This window comes from Portunus trituberculatus, chromosome 42 (genome assembly GCF_017591435.1).
Source record: "Portunus trituberculatus isolate SZX2019 chromosome 42, ASM1759143v1, whole genome shotgun sequence".
NCBI lineage: Eukaryota > Metazoa > Arthropoda > Malacostraca > Decapoda > Portunidae > Portunus > Portunus trituberculatus.
In genome coordinates this window covers 18694438-18715638 of record NC_059296.1, presented here as the reverse complement: position 1 = coordinate 18715638, position 21201 = coordinate 18694438, and the positions used below count along the sequence as shown (strand labels likewise).

At 37.5% G+C, this 21201-nt stretch overlaps 1 protein-coding gene across 1 annotated transcript; it reads right to left on the bottom strand.

The window, feature by feature from the left end:
- Positions 1–1007: 1007 nt before the first annotated feature.
- Positions 1008–11422, bottom strand: LOC123517742 (sodium-dependent nutrient amino acid transporter 1-like). The gene is given in 10 exon segments (XM_045278148.1): positions 1008–1398; positions 3125–3359; positions 3578–3796; positions 4484–4777; positions 8169–8442; positions 8646–8862; positions 8951–9164; positions 9166–9210; positions 9347–9460; positions 11319–11422. Coding segments are annotated over 10 exon segments (1884 nt in total). The 5' UTR covers positions 11358–11422; the 3' UTR covers positions 1008–1165.
- Between the last annotated feature and the right edge of the window lie 9779 nt (positions 11423–21201).

The following is a 21201-nucleotide window of genomic DNA, read 5'->3' as shown; positions in this document are numbered from 1 at the left end:
AAGGGTAGGATCACTGACTCATCCTTAACAGTCACCTAAAACTACTTTGTGTGACTGTACTTATATACTGTCCGAATATGTTAGATAAAGGAAACTTTTTCAAAGAAAAAAAAAAACGATACCGGAACAAATGCCGATATACCGGTATCATGTTTTTGTTCCGAGAAGAACCGAACCGATACGTTTCAGAATACCGAGAATATCGATACCGATATCTTAGCGATATCGCACATCCCTAGTGATTCAACCTCCTTGTGTGTATCTGTTGATCGTAAGCTCCGCCCCAATGGCTTCACCTTGTATGGGAGTGTTGATATCAGCGTGTATTCCACCTCCTTGATTTCAAATGTCTCTCCTTGGTGCATGCACTCAATTTACGTTATTTGATTGTATGCCTATTGCAACTGTTTCACTATAGCATCAATCGATTTTGTCACATCCATTCCATACGCATTATTAGCAACATGCACACTCTTCCATGTTTGTTAGTATCGCTGTTGCTGCTAATTTGTAACTCGTCTGCTGCAGTAAGTCATCATAGTTATTATGATACTTATTATTGTCTTTATTATTATTATCATTATAATAATAATGATAATAATAATAACAATAATAATAACAATAATAACAATGATAATAATAATAATAATAATAATAATAATAATAATAATAATAATAATAATAATAATAATAATAATTATTATTATTATTATTATTATTATTATTATTGTATAGACACTCGGACAAGTTGGAGGAGGAGGTGGAAAGAAACACAGGTTTAAGGAGTTGAGTTTATTCCCGACTAGTCTCGCTTGTAGCTTCTTCAGGAGAACTGAAGTTCCCCCTTAAGAAGCCACAAGCGAAACGAGTCGGGAATAAACTCAACTCCTTAAACCTGTGTTTCTTTCCACCTCCTCCTCCATTATTATTATTATTATTATTATTATTATTATTATCATTATTATTATCATTATTATTATTATTATTATTATTATTATTATTATTATTATCATTGTTACAGGTTGATCTCACAAATCCCTTAGTTTTACAAATTCCTTTCTTCCATCCTTCCATCCTTCATTCATTAATTTATTCGAGAGAGAGAGAGAGAGAGAGAGAGAGAGAGAGAGAGAGAGAGAGAGAGCGTTAATGTTTGTCACATTACTCAAGGACATTTGTCAGAGAGCCGCCGAGGCGTTGCCTTGTTCTCTGTAGCCTGCAGGTTGAGGTACTCCTGTCGCAGGGCGGGGTCCTTGGGGCTCCATTCTGACGTGGCGCTGAAGACGTCGATTAAGGCGTCCCGCAGTCCTTTGGAGGCATCATACCTCTTAATCACCTCCTTCAGGAACATCAAAGGCACTAGGCACCCTGCCGTCACCGTCAAAATCGAAGCCACACCTGCAGGAGTAATCAGAGGATGACCATACACACAAGTAGGAGAAGCTCTTTGTTTGTTTATAATAATATTGGACTTATGCCTCTGAGAGAACTTGACCATGCTTCACCTAAATCAGCGTTTTCCAACCTTTTTCGACCATAGCATCCCATGTTGTCATGTCTAAGCAGTCCAGCACCCGTAACTAATATCTTGTTATTAGAAGGATAAAAGAAACTGAAGTGTGTGCATCACTTCCCAGCATCCCTATAATTGATTTCATCACCCCCAAAGGGTGCTAGCACCCTAGGTTGGGAAACACTGGCCTAAATGGACAGCTGATGTCATTCCTGTCGGGAGCATCAGAGCATCTTTACTACTGCAAAAGTTAGAGTGAGGTGAACTAACCTCACACACTACCATGAAGGAGTATGCAAAGGTTAGGTTATTAGTACTTTTTCTATATGCGTCATGTCAGTGAACTACCCGCTCGGAAAAATCTGAATTTATTAGTAATTTTGTGCTATAAGTTTTGGGATATGTGAGTCCAAAACAAACACCAGCAGTATCCAGTATTCCTTTAACTATACTCAGTGAAGAACAGACCAGTATTTTAGCAAGGTTAGGATCACCCTACACAAAGCAAACCTTGCAGCTTCCAGTAAAGTTCTGCTCAGCATTCCATTGGTGCCGAACAGGTGCTACAAATGTTATTGTTTGCATGAAACACATTACAGTGACATTCATCTTCTCAAGGCTATGTTTTCATCAAATTCAAAACATCTATATTCCAAACTTACGATTAGATACCACGAATTGTATTAACAGAGAAGGCGTTTATAAACTGCTACGTTATTAAAAAGTTGGTAACAATTCTTAAGTATTTATCAATCATGAATGAAGTGTAAAGAATGAAGAATGAGTTAAGGAGCTTCATATCGTTGGATGTCTAAACAATATACAAATCTACTTTCTTTTTCTGGAGCTTTGGTGTATTGGTGGACACAGGAACTGGTTATTTGGAGTCACATACTCTAAAGTGTGCGTGCGCATGCATACTTTTTGTTTAATAGTTTTTGTTCTCGTTGACCAAATTACCCCTCTTACATAAAGAAGAAAAGAAAATATATAACATATTATTATTATTATTATTATTATTATTATTAATATTATTATCATTATTATTATTATTATTATTATTATTATTATTACTATTGCTATTATTATTATTATTATTATTATTATTATTATTATTATTATTATTACTATTATCATTATTATTATTACTATTATTATCATTATTATTATTATTATTATTATTATTATTATTATTATTATTATTATTATTATTATTATTATATTATCATTATTATTATTACTATTATTATCATTATTATTATTATTATTATTATTATTATTATTATTATTATTATTATTACTATTATCATTACTATTAGCTTTCTTTATCTACTTACTTTTTATCTCCTTATATTCAGTAAAGAATAAGGGTATTATTATATTCGAGCTGTGAGACTGAATTCGGTAATGAGACAGCAATTCCCTGGTAACAGAACTGAGCCACATCAATTGGTGCAACAACCCAATGAGCTCATGATAAGCTTAGGACTTTCTCCAGCAGAAGTACCTACAGAACATACTCAGGCTCTCTTTAGCCACAGCGTCACATTTCTAGGATATAACACAAGTTTCCTCCTGCAGCAACAGTCATCCCAACACAAGTGACTATACCTGTGGCCATGCTGTCATAGACGTAGGTACCATAGGCAAGGCCCTGATGCTGTATCTGACCGTAGACAAATACCACGGCTAGGAAAATAGGGTTGATAATGCCCCAACACAGCCGCCAGAAGAATCCTGTTGAACGGTCCAGCATGAAGTGGATGTCCCGGATAAATTGCCGCAGCCCGTACACCCACATGACGGCCACTGTCTCCAGTGTCATGAGGAAGAGGATGGACACGCCCTGTGAACACATCACATACGTCTCTTAATCCTGTAGGCTCGGTTATTCAAATATCAGCTAGTAATATGAGAATATCTAAATATCAGATACTTGAACAGAACATTTCATCAGTTAAACACCAATAGAATAAATGTACAAATATGAGTTGTCCGGCAGGAGCGGCGTCTTCCATTGGGTTTTAGAGAGAATGGGAAAAAAGTACGAGCAGGCCTACTCACGCCACTGTAGTAGTCGACGAGAACGAGAACATACTGTCCTTGGGGCGTGGTGTAGATCAGTCCCACCAGGAAACCCACCACACATGTCCCAAGTGTTATATGCCACACAGGAAGTCTCGGGAACCTGTCACTGATGATAGTGATGATGGCAGTGTTGTAGGCAACCGCGCTGCCCACCCCGAGTGTAAACATCATTAAGAAAAACATAACTGAAAAAAACTAAAAAGAAAAATAGAAGGAAAAAAATATATTGTAATTATCAATATTGGGGAGACATACAGGAATATATCTTATCTCAGCTCCCTTACAGAGAGGTCCCGGCATTTCTATTAAACTGCTCTATTAAAGGAACAGACAAAGTTGATCCAAATCGAACCTGGCCTTGTTGATTATCTTGACACGATCAATACAGTGTGGGACTCATGTTTTTGTCAGAAGTTCGATATCTACCGCGCTCTCCGATAAATTGTTGGATATATCCACGAGGTCCATTGGCATGAATTTGAATGATAAAGGTGATTCCATAGTAACCTGTCTTACACCATTATGGAAATCCATAGAATTTTATCTGAATGCAAGATAAATTGGCCGTGAAAAGTTTTCACTGTGCATCAAACTTATCATGACCCTTATGGAAACATGACACTGACACCATATCGATCAAGCCAAGATGATTATCACGCCTGAATGGATCTATATTGACCTTGATCAACGTATCATTAAACATGCTTTTTTTTTTTCTTTTTATTATGAACACACAATATGTTCGTATTCAGATTATATAGTCATTTCAACATTGTGGACGGAAACATACTGAAGTAATATCCTAGATAAGCAAGAACATCTATTTCTTTTAAGAATTTATCTTCAAGTTTATCCTACTATATTGGCCACATAAAGACGTACCTGAGGCAAGAAGGTGAACCTGGCCAGAGCATCTGGATAGCTGATGAAGGCAAGGTTTATGCCGCCACCTCGAACCACCTGAGACACCTCCACCCCCATCTGGTCTGCTAAGTGCCCAACAATTCCGAAGGTGGTGATGCCAGCAAATACTGAGGTGAAGGCGTCAGTGTAGGACATGATAGTGGCATCTAGGTAAATGTTGTTGTTAAAGTTGTTGTAGGAGGCGAATGTATTTATTACGCCAAACCCAATGGAGAGACTGAAAAAAGCTTGATTCACAGCAGCGAACCAAACCTGAAAAAAAAAAAAAATGAATAGTTTTATTGTTGGCAGCTAGTGCCACAGTAGCATATATAGGTAGTGTTTTTCTCTCCAGGCGCGACCAGCGGCCTTCAAGTTCCCCGCCCTTCCCAAACAGCTTGTAGACGAGCAAGGCAGGAAGACAAAAGCTCCGTACTGAACTCCATTTCTCGAAGGACAGCACCGATGTGCTCCTTCATCTTGGTATGATTAAATCAAGTAGCTAAAGATTCAGAAAGCATGCTTTGTTAAATCTTGTGTTGGTGTCTTTATCCCCTTCACTGTGCGATGGATGATGTGGGAGATGAAGATTGTTGATTAAAGTTGGGATGGGAATTATTTTTGGGAGATCTTGACTTAGCACGTCATTCCTTTTCTTCAAGACCCTCAAAATGTTCTGGACGTCACCCAGGTTACCCTTCTGCATGAAAAAGCATTGTGAATGAACAACATAGATTTCTTTGGTAATGAAGAGTGACCAGGTAATTCTCCTGATCTGAATGTCTGTGAAAAAGGATGCTGTCTGAATCTCTCGCAACTCGATTAAGTCGTACTGTTATGGTACGCTATAATCTCCCCTAACTTTATAAGTTTTCTCTTTATTTTGTTTCTTTTATGTTCTAACTTGTATACATTGATATGGGTAATTATTAGATTTAAGCTCATTGTTATGGGTAATTATTAGATTTAAGCTCATTGTTATATACATTGGTTCGATATTAATGTCTTCGAATGAAGGGTCACGAACCATGGAATTGGCTGACGTATCGGTCGGTGACGTGTCCCTAGGATACGTGTTAGCTGGAGCCCTGGGACAAGTCAGATTCGCTTTGGCAGTTGCCTCGTCCACACTTCCTTCTCCGTGGCTCCAGGTAATACTTAAGTATTGTTCCAGGATTATGTAGGATATGTTTTACGTGTCGAGCTCACACAATTGTAGATATTGTATATGTGCCGTGTGGTGATGGGTTTATGTGGGTTGTGGTGATGGTGAAATGTCTTAATTAAATGCATTAGCAAGCCCGGCTTAACTAGAAGTTTCTGTGTGCCTTGATCCCTAGACAAGATGCTATTGCTGGCATAACAGTACCATAATGAAAAAGCACATCGATCCTGTTCTTCAATAAATGGAGTTCAATACGGAGCTTTTTGAGTCACTTTTGTCATCCTAGCCTGCTGGTCTTCAAGCTGTTCTTGACGCCAGTGGAGAGAACACTGAATATTGAGTTTGTAAGTGCTTGGTTTATGCTGGGCATAGGGGGGCCTATCATTGATTGGCATCCCTTACATATAAATATAATATATATATATATATATATATATATATATATATATATATATATATATATATATATATATATATATATATATATATATATATATATATATATATATATATATATATATGGCGAATGGTGTGAGCTGCACGTATTGCTGTTAACCGAGAGAAAACAAAAGCCATTCTAGCGTTACAGATCAACAAATGTCATCATAGCATTAGAAAAAAACTGGGTCGTAAATTTAGTTAAACTTCTCACGGTCGTGTATCGATCAGCTAATAAAGGCGGTGTCACACTAGCACTTTTTCCGTCGATTAATGCGATTTCCGTCGATTTTTCAACGTTCCGCATGAACGTATTGCATGAATTTGTCAGACGATAGGGATCGTTTCCGTCTGCAAATTTTCCGCCTTTGTTTACATACCAAGACCAAGACCACAAGACTTGCCGCGTCTCCTCAACCTGCTTCTACGTGCATTGGTTCTACCACTAACCATGAACGCATCCATGCACGCTTGTTGGCTTGTTTAGCTCGTTAAGTTTCGTAATACACAGTATTACGTTCAGAGCAGCGTATCTTTGCCGCAGCGTGGCCTCCATGTTTGTTTACATTGTCGGTCTGTGTTGGCGGGAAGTGACGACGAAACACCGTTTGTGTGTGACAGGCCGCAGCCAAAATATTGTCGATTTTCTGAAAAACGACGGAAAAAGTAGACGGAAAAAGGGCTAGTGTGACAACGCCTTAAGACCGTAACATGCTACACCACCGGGCCCTATCCCCTCCCCGTGACCTAGGCTTTGCCACCCTTATCATCAGCCTCAATCCGCCCACTACACCTATGGCGCTGCACTCAGGATGCGAGGCCACGGCTCCCGCGTGTTTCGTCGCCCTCTAAAATAATTATGATAATAATAATAATTGGTTTATTTGATTAGCAATCACAAGGCTGAAAATGCCATACACATGATCAGTTAGGTCTTTGGGATGTTACTGATGTGGTTAGGGATTATAGTGACAAGTACATCAACACTAAAACAGTTGATATGTAGCATTTATGAGAAAACTGACAGCTGAAAAGTCCAAAGTCTGGAAGCAACAGAAAAATAAGCATTAAGCAGTCCAGCTTGATGGTCAAGCAGGCACCGTACCCTCACCCCACATTCCATTCTCCCAACATGACGAGACCTGCTCGTGACCTAACCGTTAGGTCCTAACGCACCCGGACCTGACTATGTACTTATATAGTGAGGTAAAGAGCTTCACCTCAATCTCACCTGTCACTTCCACCCAGGTCTTGAGAGTGGACGTCCGGCTGAAGGCCCCACTTCTCTGTTCTTTATACAGTTCTATTTAATTATATTAATATACCGCTGCCTTTCTACAATTATGTTTACATGCACTCCTTAGGTACCACCTACATCCCAATCGACAAGCAACAAGTAAGTGGTGGGATGGAAGATTCCTGTGCCTGTCTCCTCGTATCTAAGTGCTGTGTCAGCTCAGCAAGCTACGTCGGCCTTCACGTATACTATATTTTGATTTGCTTTGGCGCTACCTACTTCCTGCCGCATTATGGCTTCCTCGGCTGTTATCCTTGCCCGCCTTACTACCGCCACGCAGCCCCATACGCATTGACTTATTCCCATGGCTGCGTGCACCTTCATCGTCTCCTGGCTAAATGCTACGCTACCACGTCTCTACAGTATCTTAAACTGCTTCAGCACCTCTTACTTTCTTTCCTGCCTGCCTGACCATCAAGCTGGACTGCTTAATGCTTATTTTTCTGTTGCTTCCAGACTTTGGACTTTTCAGCTGTCAGTTTTCTCATAAATGCTACATATCAACTGTTTTAGTGTTGATGTTCCCGTTGCTTCTTCTACTTGTCACTATAATCCCTAACCACATCAGTAACATCCCAAAGACCTAACTGATCATGTGTATGGCATTTTCAGCCTTGTGATTGCTAATCAAATAAACCAATTATTATTATTATAATTATTATCATTATTATTATTATTATTATTATCATTATTATTATTATTATTATTATTATTATTATTATTGTTGTTATTATCATATTATATTATATTATTTTTATTATTACCTGTGGAGTTAGTAGCTTCTCCCAGCGAGGGGTGAGGAAGAAAAGAATTCCCTTGAGTGATCCTGGCAGCGTCACTCCACGAATGAACAGCGTCAGGAGCACTGCGTAGGGGAAAAGGGCGGTGAAATAGGCTGACTTCCCGGAACTCTTAACTCCTTTCATCTGAGCCATGAAGATCAGCACCCATGACAGCAACAGACATAAGGTGAGGCGCCAGTCAGGGAGACCAATACCGTTTTGGAAACCCTCAGGATCCACCTTAAGCACCTCCTTCCTGGAATTACAATCCAGTTCGAGATGTCCTCCTCTCTATCGAGTCATATTACATCATATTACCACAGTGCGACATGCCTTCCAATCATACCCAATCTACTGATTTCCTTCAAACATGCACATTATTTGTACGTACATAATCCAAACCGCTAGTGATGAGAGAAAAAAAATAAGACAGAATGAAGAATATAAAATAAAATTTACACCAGGTACTCCTCAGCAGATGATATTGTTTCCTGTCCGTCGGGAAGCGTAGTGTTGGTGTGCACTGGTACACAACCACTGCTTGCCCAGGGACCACACACAGCCCAGGGCAATACGCTACTGAAGGAGGCGAAAAAGTAGAACAAACACAACGCCATCAACGACACGTAGAATGTCGACACTGCCCACGTGGACAAGGCCTGTCCGTAGCCAATACCTGCAGGCACAAATATGTGGTGAAAATACATGTTATATAGTTCGTTAACATTAAATTCTCGCCAGTCTATCAAAAAATCAAGCCGCACCTTTAAAGGCAGGACAGATGGCCCACATATCGACGGGACCAGCCGAGGGAAACTGGCCCAGAATAAACTCCATGTAGTACAAGGGCTTGCCGATAAACACCAACACGATCAGATAGGGGATGAGGAACGCTCCCCCACCGTTCTCTAAAGCCACGAACGCGAACCGCCACACATTGCCCACACCAACACACATAGAGATGCATGACAGCAAAAAACTCTCGCTTGTTGCTCCATTGTTGTCGTTGCGGTTGTTCTCTCTCCTTGGTAAAGAACGCTTACTTTGGTTTATATATCAACATGTGAGAAGACAGAGAATATTAAGATAATTGAGGCTTTGTCATTTAAATTTCTTACATGAATAAATGTTTGATATTTCTCTTTTCAGTGTTGACTTACCTCAGTCGTCCCCTCTTGTTGCAGTGATGACTGTTGCTGCTGTTGTGGCGCCATTGGCTGCCCATTCTGTTTCTTGACGTCCTCATCCTCAAAGCTGGGGTTCACTCTTCCCTGCTGTATTATAGATATACATATTGTTAGTCGTTACGGCAAAAACTGTGGATACATGAATTATGCTCATACTTTCTGCTGAAAAAGATACAGGACACTCATATCCTCCCACACCGACTCACACCAATACACTCACCCTCTGTCCACCCTACATACAGTAATTTTCTGTGAAAAAACAGATTTCTTCAAATTTGTTATAGTGTATAGAATTCCTCTCCTCGAAAGACACGGCACTATGGTCACGGATATAGCTTTACACATAGGGAATGTAACTGTCAACATAACGTATTGGTGCACGTTTCTTGAGATGCAGCCAGCCCTTACTCTACCTGAGAGGCGAGCATTTCTCACGCTCACTTTGCGCAGCAGTTACACAGTGTTACCACGCACACAGCTACTTAGGAGGTGATAGTCATTAACAGTACTGCTATTATTCAGAGTGGCAGAACTATCGTAACAATTTCATAAGTTGACACAATCAGTGCCACATGACTTAGTGGCAACGACACATTCAGTAAATCAACCAAATACACTCCATACGAATCTTTAGAGGACCACAGATACTTTCAATCACTCTGAACAAATGTGACAATGTTCTGACTGTCTCTCGCCACTGCAAATCACCTCACATTTTCAAGGGAATGGGATAGGTGAGTCATCTCATTTGTGAAATTATCACACACAAAAACGCTGGGCAGCGGTGATGAAAGCCTTGGAATAGCTAACGGCACAGCGGCAAAAACTATTTACCATTAAAGCTTTTAGTAAGTGACGAGGAGCGTGTTAATTTCTTGCGTGGAAGGTTATGACTAGTGTTGGCTTGAGCGATCGTTATTTCGTGCTCTCCATACTTGAAATCGTACATGAATATACTCAGGTGTTCAGCAATGAACAGGTGTTCGAGAAAGGCAAGTGTTCCACAATGTCCGATTTACTTGATTTGGCTTAAGCAAATCAAAGATAGGACTTCATTTGGTTCAAGGTTTCCATGTAATAGGGAAATGCAAAAAATAAAGAGAAAAGATTTTTTTCCTCTTTTTTTCTTTTTTTTTTCACACTGCAGCAAATCTCCAAGGGAGTAATTAGATAATGACGTCATTCCTTCTGATGAAGTGTAGGATTGGGGGACTCAAGTACTAAGTATCTTAATCTCTCTCTCTCTCTCTCTCTCTCTCTCTCAAGAAACAAACTTGTTAATTACTTTAGAGGAAAAGAAACTACGTGATAAAGTTCAGCACAACCTTCGAAACAAACGCTCTTATTTGACGAATCTCTTAGACTTCTACGATATTCTGAACTAGTATTATGAAACTAAAGCGGTAGATAAAATATATGTTGATTTTCAAAAGCCTTTCGACAAAGTTCTCTACAAACCTTTACTGATAAAACTAAAATCACATGCTATCCAAGGTGACGTGCTGAGATGGGTAGAAGACTGGATAAATAACCGAAAATAAAGAGTAGTAATAAATGGAAAGTGGACTAACGTAAATGGCGCGCAAGGTAGCACACGGATCAGTGTGTTTTCTTCCTTGTTTATATAAACAGCATAGATGAGGGTGTTACCTGCTATACTTCTACTATGTTAAAGTTCGTTGGTTTAGGTTCCGGTATCCATTACTACTAATGCTCTCCAGAACGTCAGTCAGGTAAACCCAACTAAACACTGTGGCCTTCCAAGCACAGCAATAACCTCCCACTAAACAGCTTAAACTCGCGAGATTGAACGAGACTCAATCTGCCGACATTATCAATATCAAGCCACTGTATAAGCCACTGTATAAGCCAGAAGGTATGTATATCGTCTAATTGCATCATGAACCTTTCCTAAATTAAGGGATCTTCACATTAAAAGTATTACTTTGATATCTGGAGTGATAGAATCCGTAGTATCCTGCATCTGTAAACCTTTAGGGCAGCGAAACGATTTGCGGAGAATTCGTTCAATACTGAGCGTCCATTGTATCCAGGCTCCTTATATAACCCAATCTCGAACAATCTCTGTGATAGTGTGAGTCATCTCTCACTGTCAGACAATGTACTGGTTTCAACTTGTGTAGAAATTATAAGGTAAAAAAAAAAAAAATACAAAGAAAAAAAAGTAGACGCTGGTAATCATCGGAATATCATCAAATTTTCTCTGTCCTTAGAAATTTTAGTAAGAGAAAAAAAAAGAAAAAAAAATCACACTGAGGAAAGCTGAATCTTCCGCTTTGACGTGACTTACCATAATGACTTTGGAGTTAGAATGTGTTTTTCAGTTTCGATGGGCTTGGGTGAGAAATGGGAAGCTGTCTTTGGGTCAAACATATGGTTGGACAAGATTATACACATGTAAATATACATATGCATAAAGATAAAGGAAAAGTGATCTGTATATCAGGTCAAAGATCGCATAAAGGTTAATTTTTCTTGTTATATTATTACTTTAGCACAGATTAATATCAAAATACAATAATTACATATATTTGCATGTTGCTTATTGACTTTGTTAAATTCTCTCTCTCTCTCTCTCTCTCTCTCTCTCTCTCTCTCTCCTTAAATGAGGTTATGGTAACAAAACAAATCCTACAGTGGCGAGTAAAGCTGCTGTTACGATGAAAACTATTACACCTAAGAAAACTGTTCACCCAGGAAGATGGAACAAAAATAAAATTGGTGAATATATTGATAATATGGATGAAGGATTTGTGTCTCGGATAATTAATTCTGCAGATAGTAAAACAATTGAAGAACTGAATGAAGACTTCAAAAGTGTTCTTGTTGAATCTGTTATGAAAACATTTTCATGTATTAACAAAATGTTCTTTGCAGAGAAATAACTGCAATATAAATAGTTATGACATACAATGTTAGTTAAGTGTAAAAGACTACCATAAAGCTAAACACCAACATAGTGTAGAAAAAACTTAAACTAATTATGATTATATGATGGTAATGAATAAGAAATATAAATAGAAAATAAAGAGAGTAAGACGTGAGGAAAAGAAAGATTATCACAAGGACAAGACACCGAAAGTGACGTTTCTTTACCAAATATGGTAAAGAAACTAATGGAAGTGTATCAAATCGGGAAGTTACGGAAAATGAAGAATTGAAATGTATTTCTAAGTTGAAAAATAATAAAGTGGCTGGAATTGATAACATAACTAATGAATATACAAAAAGTTCACAACACATACTATGCCCCCTTTATGTCAAATTATTTCATAAGGTATTGAACACGCGTATTATTCCGCATGACTGGCTGGTTGGAATCATTGTTCCAATTCACAAGGAAGTTGGAGATATAAGTGATCCAGATAATTATCGGGATATTACATTGTTAAGCTGTTTAGGTAAGTTGTTTACTTCATTGTTGGATATTATGTATATAGTTTTGTGATGATAATAAGGTGATTAGGGGAATACAGGCAGGTTTCAGGGCAGGGTATTCAACCAGTGATCATGTGTTTGTATTAAAGAATTTAATTGATTTGTTTCATTATATGAAGAAATTATATTGTCTCTACGTTGATTATAAAAAAGCCTTTGATTTAGTTTGGAGAGATGCTTTATGGTACAAAATATTAAATATGAGAATTGATGGCAAAATTCTTAGCGTGAGAAAAAGTTTGTATAATAATGTAAAGTCATGTGTACCAGATAACCAGGAATTGTTAGATTAATTTGTGACTAGTACGGGATCAAGGCAAGGAGAAAATTTATCACCTCTGTTATTTTTCCTATTCGTAAATGATGTACAGGAATATTTACTGGAAAAAAACTGTAATTATCTAAAATTTGATGAAATGTGGTTAGACGATATGCGCAAATTATTAGTGTTGATGTAAGCAGACGTCACAGTTATTTTGGCAGATAGTGAAGATGATTTATGGAATGCAATTAAGGCAATGGAAAATTATTGTGATAAATGGAAGTTAGAAATCAATTGTAAGAAGACAAAAATAACTATCTTTACAAAAGATAAACACAGTAGAGAGAATTATGATTAGAAATTCAAAGGAGGAACCATTGGTATTGTTCAGGATTATAAATACTTAGGAGTTATTATGAATCATGATGGACATTTTAGAAAATGTCAGGAACAACTTTGTCAACAGGAAAGAAGAGCAATGTATAACTTGTTAGGAAAATGCCGTAGACTTGATCTTTCTCTTGATTTGCAGCTCAAACTTTTTGATGGGATGGTATTGCCTATCATCACCTTTGGCTGTGAGATCTGAGGCCATAAAGTCATTAAGAATGTAGAAAACCTTCACATAACCTTTTTGAAAGACATATTAGCTGTACGAATGACTACATGTAACGATGTTGTATATGGAAAACTAGGCAAGTTCCTTGTAAATGTGCATATAAAAAGTAAGATATTGAATTACTGAGGAAGGATAATTACTGCTAATCGTGACAAACTGTGCTTTCTAATGTATCAATGATTCCTAAAGTTATACAATAAGACCAAATTTAAATCACAATGGTTAGAATACATAAAGAAAACGCTAACAATTCGGGTATGTCGGGAAGGGCTAAATTTTAATTGGTTTAAAAGTTTTTTTTTAATGTAAAAGATCAATTTATTAGTGAATGGTTTACAAACATAAGAAATAAGTCATCGTGTGATACATACATATGTTATAAAGAAAATTGTGCATTTGAAAGGTATTTCTCAACACTTACTAAACGGTCTTGGATTAGCTTGTTTAAAAATAAGGACCAATAATCATAGGTTACCTACTGTAACAGGTAGGTATAATAGAATCATAAGAGAAGAAAGATACTGTAATAAATGTAGTGATAATATATTAGGGGGATGAATATCATGTAACATTAGAATGTAATAATGAGGATATTACTGCTTTAAGGCGTCAATACATACCCTTGTATTATAGAAGATATGCAACTAGATATAAATTTACACAGTTGGCGCAAAATACAAGTTACAAAGTTTAATATCACTTGGCATTATTTTTCAAGGCTATAATGAATATATTTCAGTAAAGGAAATGTATTTTATGTGTCATTCATCTGAGGAGTTGTGCTCCATACTTTGTACAAAGTCTAAGCCTAATAAATTGTCTGTCTCTCGAATGATATGTGACTTCACGTCACTGTATATTTCAAAAGCATTTAATCATTGAAATTCTACTTCACTGTTTGCTCCTTGTCATATGATAAACAATAAAAAAAAGATAGCATAATTTCTCCTAAAAAAACCTGTAGTATATTTCTTTCAACAGTGTAGCTATTTGGTATTAATACCATTAATAATAGCGTACTTTATGTAAGTGAAATCATCAGTTCCTTCTTGTTTTCGTGTAACATGGGAAAAGAATGTAGTAAATTCCCATTGCTCATCACAGTAGCGGCCATTATTTTGTGTGTATCGTATGTATAACACTGAATTAGTATAGTTAGTAGCTCTCTTATCTAGTGACACGGTTCACAGAACATGTAACAAAGACAAAAAAGCATTGTATGTAAATGAGGGGTCCTTAGAGGATAAATTTCACATGAAGTGTATGCGCCTCCATATACACCTTATCCGAGTGACTTGTCCCCACACGTACTATGTTGGATATGCCCGTTATAAAAGAAGAAAAAATAATAATTAATGAATTAAATAGAAATAAAATAAGAAAATCAATAAATGAAAATAATATAAGAAAATAACAAAAACATATGAGTAATAATTAAGTGAATAAACAAATACATAAATATATGAAATGTTCTTTAATTTCTGAACTATGATGTCAAAAGACATTTGACCGTCAGGTATTTTTGACTTCATATGACTTGATCTTTCATACCTGAATATAAGTGACTTTCTTCACAGTATACCCTGGCCTATACTGTATGTACACTGTTATACGTTATTTTCATACCAAATAGTACAGCTTCTCTCAAAGCTGTCACTGACTCGGGTCAGCTTATCCCTAGCCTACATTTCTCGCAGAATAGTACAGGGTGTTAACACGAGGAATCCAAGCATATAGGTACTGGTAGCCAAAACTATCAATCCTCAAAGGTCACCACCCTGTTTAATCCACCAACAAGAAAGAAAGATTACTGAATGCTAACGTAATCCCCCAATCTGAGAAAGAACTAATTAGGTACGTGGTATGGATCATAGGCAGTATAGACTGCACATGAAATGCTTTATAGGACTGCCGCCCATAGTAACAATACCATCCATGTCGAACAAGGATATATACACTCTGGCCAGATAACTGTCTATCTAGTCTCCCCAAAAGACAGGTCCACACCTCCGATACCACTAGTATAGAGTCTAGGGAGAGAGTATATAGCAGTAATCTAGCAGAATGTTGTAAGGTATTTTAATTATATAGGGTTACCATACGTCTGGATTTTCCAGGACATGTCACGTGTCGAAATCTACATCTGGGATGATTTTTGAAAATTATTGAAATGTACAGAATTTCAACTTCCATCAATAATTGTTCAAAAAGATGTAGCTGTCCGGCTATTCATAACTGTCTGGGCTTTGTTTACAAACAAAGGCCGTTCAGCTATGAAGGCCAAATCATGTTCGCAGCTCACCGCTTCTTCGTAGGTGTTCGGCCAGTGTTTTGAAACAGGAGAATATTCCTTATTTTCTTCATAAGAAAACCGTTTATAAATCCAATACACCGCAATATTTTGACAAGAAAGTGTATACATTGTTACATTGTGTAAGAAAAGATTATCATTATCATCTTTTCAAGCATATTGTTTATCTTTTCACAAGAAAACCTTTTATAAATCTACACACCGATATATTTTAAGGTGTGGTCAAGAATAATTAGCCATTATGCAGTGACCAAAATGACTTACGTTACTCAATGTTAGGTTTGTTCACTTGGTTAGAGGATTCTAGAAAAATGAACTGCAAATTTTCTTTTTGCTATATACTAGGAGTTAGCTTGTAGGGATTACTGTTGCAAGATATTCTCTTAGTATAGTCTTTTGTAAATTACTTGGTATGCTGTCGCGGTCACTTATGAAGAACTTTGTTCATCAACAAATCTTTGTTTGTTAATATTGGGTTCTACGCAAGCGCAGCTTGCGCCTGGAGAGTTGTGCATAGTCAGACAGCTTTGAACACGACACCAACACCGGGTGGTAGCTGCTTTAGTCTGGTTTCGCTTAAAAGACCAACGTGTATGGGTCCTGTATGGAGTCGTGTATGGGTCTTGTTGTATGGAGTCGATGCTCCCAGCCTTTCTTTCTTGGCATGACTCGCCTCACGTTGCGCGTCAGTCTTTTCTCTTTAACCTGCGTTGATATAAGCATCTGCTTAGATTATTGTTAGCTTGTTTTATGGCCTTGTGACTTGGTTACTGCAACAAAGGTAAATAAATTGATTTTGTAAATTGAATCACATGTTTTCTAATATTATATCGTGTTAGTGAAGATCTCCGGAATTTTGATAATTATTAAAATATGGCAACCCTATTCTAATGGTCCAACACACAGCAATGAACTTTGAGCAGGGCTCTCATTTTTTAGGTTCAAACGTGTCAATATGCGACTGAAATTGCAAGTCGGTGGAGTTTCCGACTGAATATCGGTGCCTAGTGACTGTAAAAAACTAGTGGCAAACCACATTATGTGTTGGTCTTATTCAGTCGATTTGCAACTTTGTTTACGTTGTGACATCACAGAGAAAGGTTTGAAAATGTGATGTCGATGTAGAGAAGAAGATTTTGGAGTTGGTGGGGGAAAAAGAGCACATCTGGGACTCTAAGAGTGAATTCTACAACGAAAAAAAAAAAAAAAAAAAAAAAACTTAAGGCGAGTTCACACGCGTCAATTTGCGATTGAAATTGCACGTTGGTAGAGTTTCCAAGTGAACATCGGTGCCTAGCGACTGGGAAAGCCAATCTTAAAACAAGACCAATATATTGGTCTTGTTCAGTTGATTTGCGACTTTGTTTACGTTGTGACGTCACACAGAAAGGTTTGAAAATGTAGTGTCAATGTTGAGAAGATTTTGGAGTTGGTGAGGGAAGAAGAGCACATCTGGGACCCTAAAAGCAAAAAAAAAAATAAATGAATAATTATGATAATAATAATAATAACAATAATAATAATAATGATAATAATAATAAATAAAAAAAGAAAAAAAAAAAAAAAAAAAAATAAAATAAAAAAAGTTTACGCAAATCGGCGTTCGATGAGATATATAGCCACTCTCCACTGCCGCTCTGGTGACTGCTTCCCTCTGTGCAGGGTGTTGTTGGAGGTGGACTGAATACTTGTGAAGACTTAATTTGATCGCAATCATCATCGCCACCAGGGGAAGACATCTTGTTGGGTAGCTGTTTGTTGACATTCACTTCCCACCAACCAGCTGATACTTCCCAGTCACTATGTCAGAACGTGTTCCGACTAGAAAGGTTCAGTTGACAGTTCTAGCGACTTGTGATTTCAATCGCATATTGACACGTGGAAACCCGCCTTTACGCAAATCCGCGTTCGATGAAATAGCTGCCACTCTCTGATGACTGCTTCCCTCTATGCAGGGTGTTCCTGGAGGTGAGGACTGAACACTTGTGATGATTTTATTTGATCGTAATTGTGCAGTCTTTTAAAAGCAAACTAGCGTTTCGGCATCGTCACCGGAGGAAGACATTTGGGTAGCTGTTTGTTTACATTCGCTTCCTGCCAACCAGCCGATACTTCCCTATCGCTATGTGTGAACGGGTTCCGACTGCAAGGGGTCTCTCCATACTTGTCGATTTGCAATTCTTATTATCAATCTCAGTGTCATATGACCCTGGTTGTTGCGATGCCTAACCTAAATAACTCACTCAATATTACTGATCTCTGCAAGATGTGTATATCAGTATCTCGGCCTCACAAGCCAGTTCTAAATCATTTTCTCGTTAAGAACCCCCTGAGTGACAAGACATCTACCTGAATCCCCAGTAATCTGACACCGCACAGAATGTTAATTTAGTGACTGACACTAACTCACTATGGAATGGCACTGCAAAGGATATTGAATCAGCCATCTAAGTATCCCTGGAAATCTTGTGAATCCCTTGGAGTTCCTGAACCCAAGGTTGAGAACACCCTGTCATAAACAATGCAGTTTTACTTGCACTGTCTTAATATCTCACGTTTTAAAACATTGCACTGAAACAGTTTGATTATTGAATATGTTATTGATGTTTGCTATTATATTCCTTATCTAATCATCACATTTTTTGGATCTACACTATGGAAATGTATAAAAAATTGTTATATATATATATATATATATATATATATATATATATATATATATATATATATATATATATATATATATATACTTTGAATGAAATATGAGTTAAAGTCTTTGAATCTAAGGTCATTTTCATCATCATCTAAGTAATTCCAAAAATCTAGTCTGAGAGCCCTGCTTTTGAGTATTAAGGCGGGTTTACACGTGCCAATAAACGACTGAAAGTCGGTAATTTCCGACTGAATATCGGTGCCTATATAGCTACTGAAAAACCAGTCGCAAAACAAGGCTTGTTCAGTCAATTTGTAACTTTGTTTACGTTGTGAAGTCATGGAGTTTGAAAATGTGGTGTCCAGATGTAGAGAAAATTTTGGAGTTGGCGAGGGAAAAAAAAGGGCACATCTGAGACCACATGCAATTAACTATACAGCCAAAAAAGCTACGCAAATCGAAGTTCAATGAGATCGCTGCCACTCTCCAAGAACTGTTTCCCTGTATGCAGGGTGTTGTTGGTGAGGATTGAATACTTGCATCGGAATCGTCATTGTCACTAGAGGAAGACATCTTGTTGGGTAGCTGTTTGTTTACATATACTTCCCGCCAACCAGCTGATACTTCTGAGTCGCTTTGTGTGAACGTGTTCTGACTAGAAAGGTTAACAACAAATGAATACAAGAAAAATCATGATACACCCACGCAAAAAGGATACTGCAGAGAGAGAGATTTAGATCTGCTTATGTGAGGTCCGCTCATACGCTGCAGGTGTATCGAACTACCCGAAAATTCATACGCTCCCAAATGATATCTCCAGTAGAGCTAACTACTAGTTATGCATAACCTAATTATCCTTCCCGTGCTATAATAATTATGTGTGCTCTCTCTACGGCATCGCTTCTACGTGTCTCTGTCTTAATTGGTAGTTTGCTCGCTTTTTCGAGATGGCAAGGCATGAAAAAGACAGCTAACTCGCTGAAACGATGCTGGGCACATAATTGGGGACAGGAAGGGGAGGGAGAGGAGGGAGTGGAGAAGGGGATGAATGTCCGCACATCGCTGATACTAAACATTAAGTTTCAAAAATTACTATGGACATATTTGGAGGGCTCTTTGAAAATCCACTAAACTGTGAGGAGACCAACTCCTCGACTATATTTTCTGGTAGATATAACTCGTAAGAAAGGAAGGGAAGTTGGGGAAATTAAATGGTGAATAACTCCTAACTTAACAAACTATTTTTTTCTTTTAACAAAATAAACGATGCCATGACGTCTGCCCCGCACTCCTCTATCATCACTTATCAGTTCTTTCTCTCTTTTCTATGGAACAAAATGCTTTGCGTAAAAAAAAAAAAAAAAAAAAAAAAAAAAATTCGACAGGGTTATATACAAGAGCCTGAAGTGGAAACGGGAAAATGTTGGACTAAAAGATAATATACTACAGAGGATGCAAGACTATTTGAAGGACGGACAAGTGAGAACTATAACGAGCTAGAACGCAGTAACAAGTGGAGTACCACACGGATATGTATTGGCACCTATACCTATTATGTTTCTGATTTAAATAAATGATATGCAGAGGATTAAATAGCTGTATTAATCTGTTTGCTGATTATGCAAAATTGCCAAGACCTATCAAAAGCTAAGAGAATTGCAAGGAATTACAGAGACATGATTTGTATAAAATTTAGGCTTAGAGACTAAAGTGGAAACTTGAATTCAATGTAAAGAAATGTCATGCGATTGAAATGGGAAAAATACAAGGAGGAACTAGTATAAAATGGGTGAAGATATAATAAGAGTAATAATGGAGACTAGGAAGTTATTATTCAGGACACTTTGTCACCAGATAAACATATGTGGGTTCTTTGGCTCAACATATAGAATACTAAGAAACGTTAGAGTAGCTTTTACCTATATGGACATGGATATGATAAAAAACAAAGTAATCAATCCATGGTGCGTCCCAAGATGGAATACGCCGCAGTCATATGATCTCTTCATAGGAAGAATATAAGAAAATAGGAAAGAAAATAGAAAACAGCAAAGATGGTGCCCAAATAAAAGGAAAATACTTAAGATGAATGACTGGAGGAAATGAGATTAACATTGGAAGAGAAGAGATAGGAGAGACTTGATAACAATGTACAAATTAGTAAACCAATTGGAAAAGATTGACTGACAAATTTTATGGATGTACATGAATGAGGGAACAAGATATACAAAAGAAAAGTACAGAAAAGATTAAGAGATAAGAGAGGTGATAAGCAACTAAAAAAAAAGAAATTGGATAACTATAGATATGGAGACAGAACAAATGAGCTTTAACTGAAGTCTTGTACAAAAAACTTATTATTAGGTAAATACTGCTTTGTGAGTCAGTAGTAAAAGAACCAAGTTTGAGTTGGCTGCCACGGCAGGCATAAATCTTAAGTTCACTGGGGGCTGGTCATCTCTAGAATTTTCATCGCTGACAAGTGTATGGGGTGTGTGGTGTGTTAGGTCAGTCTGAACCAAGG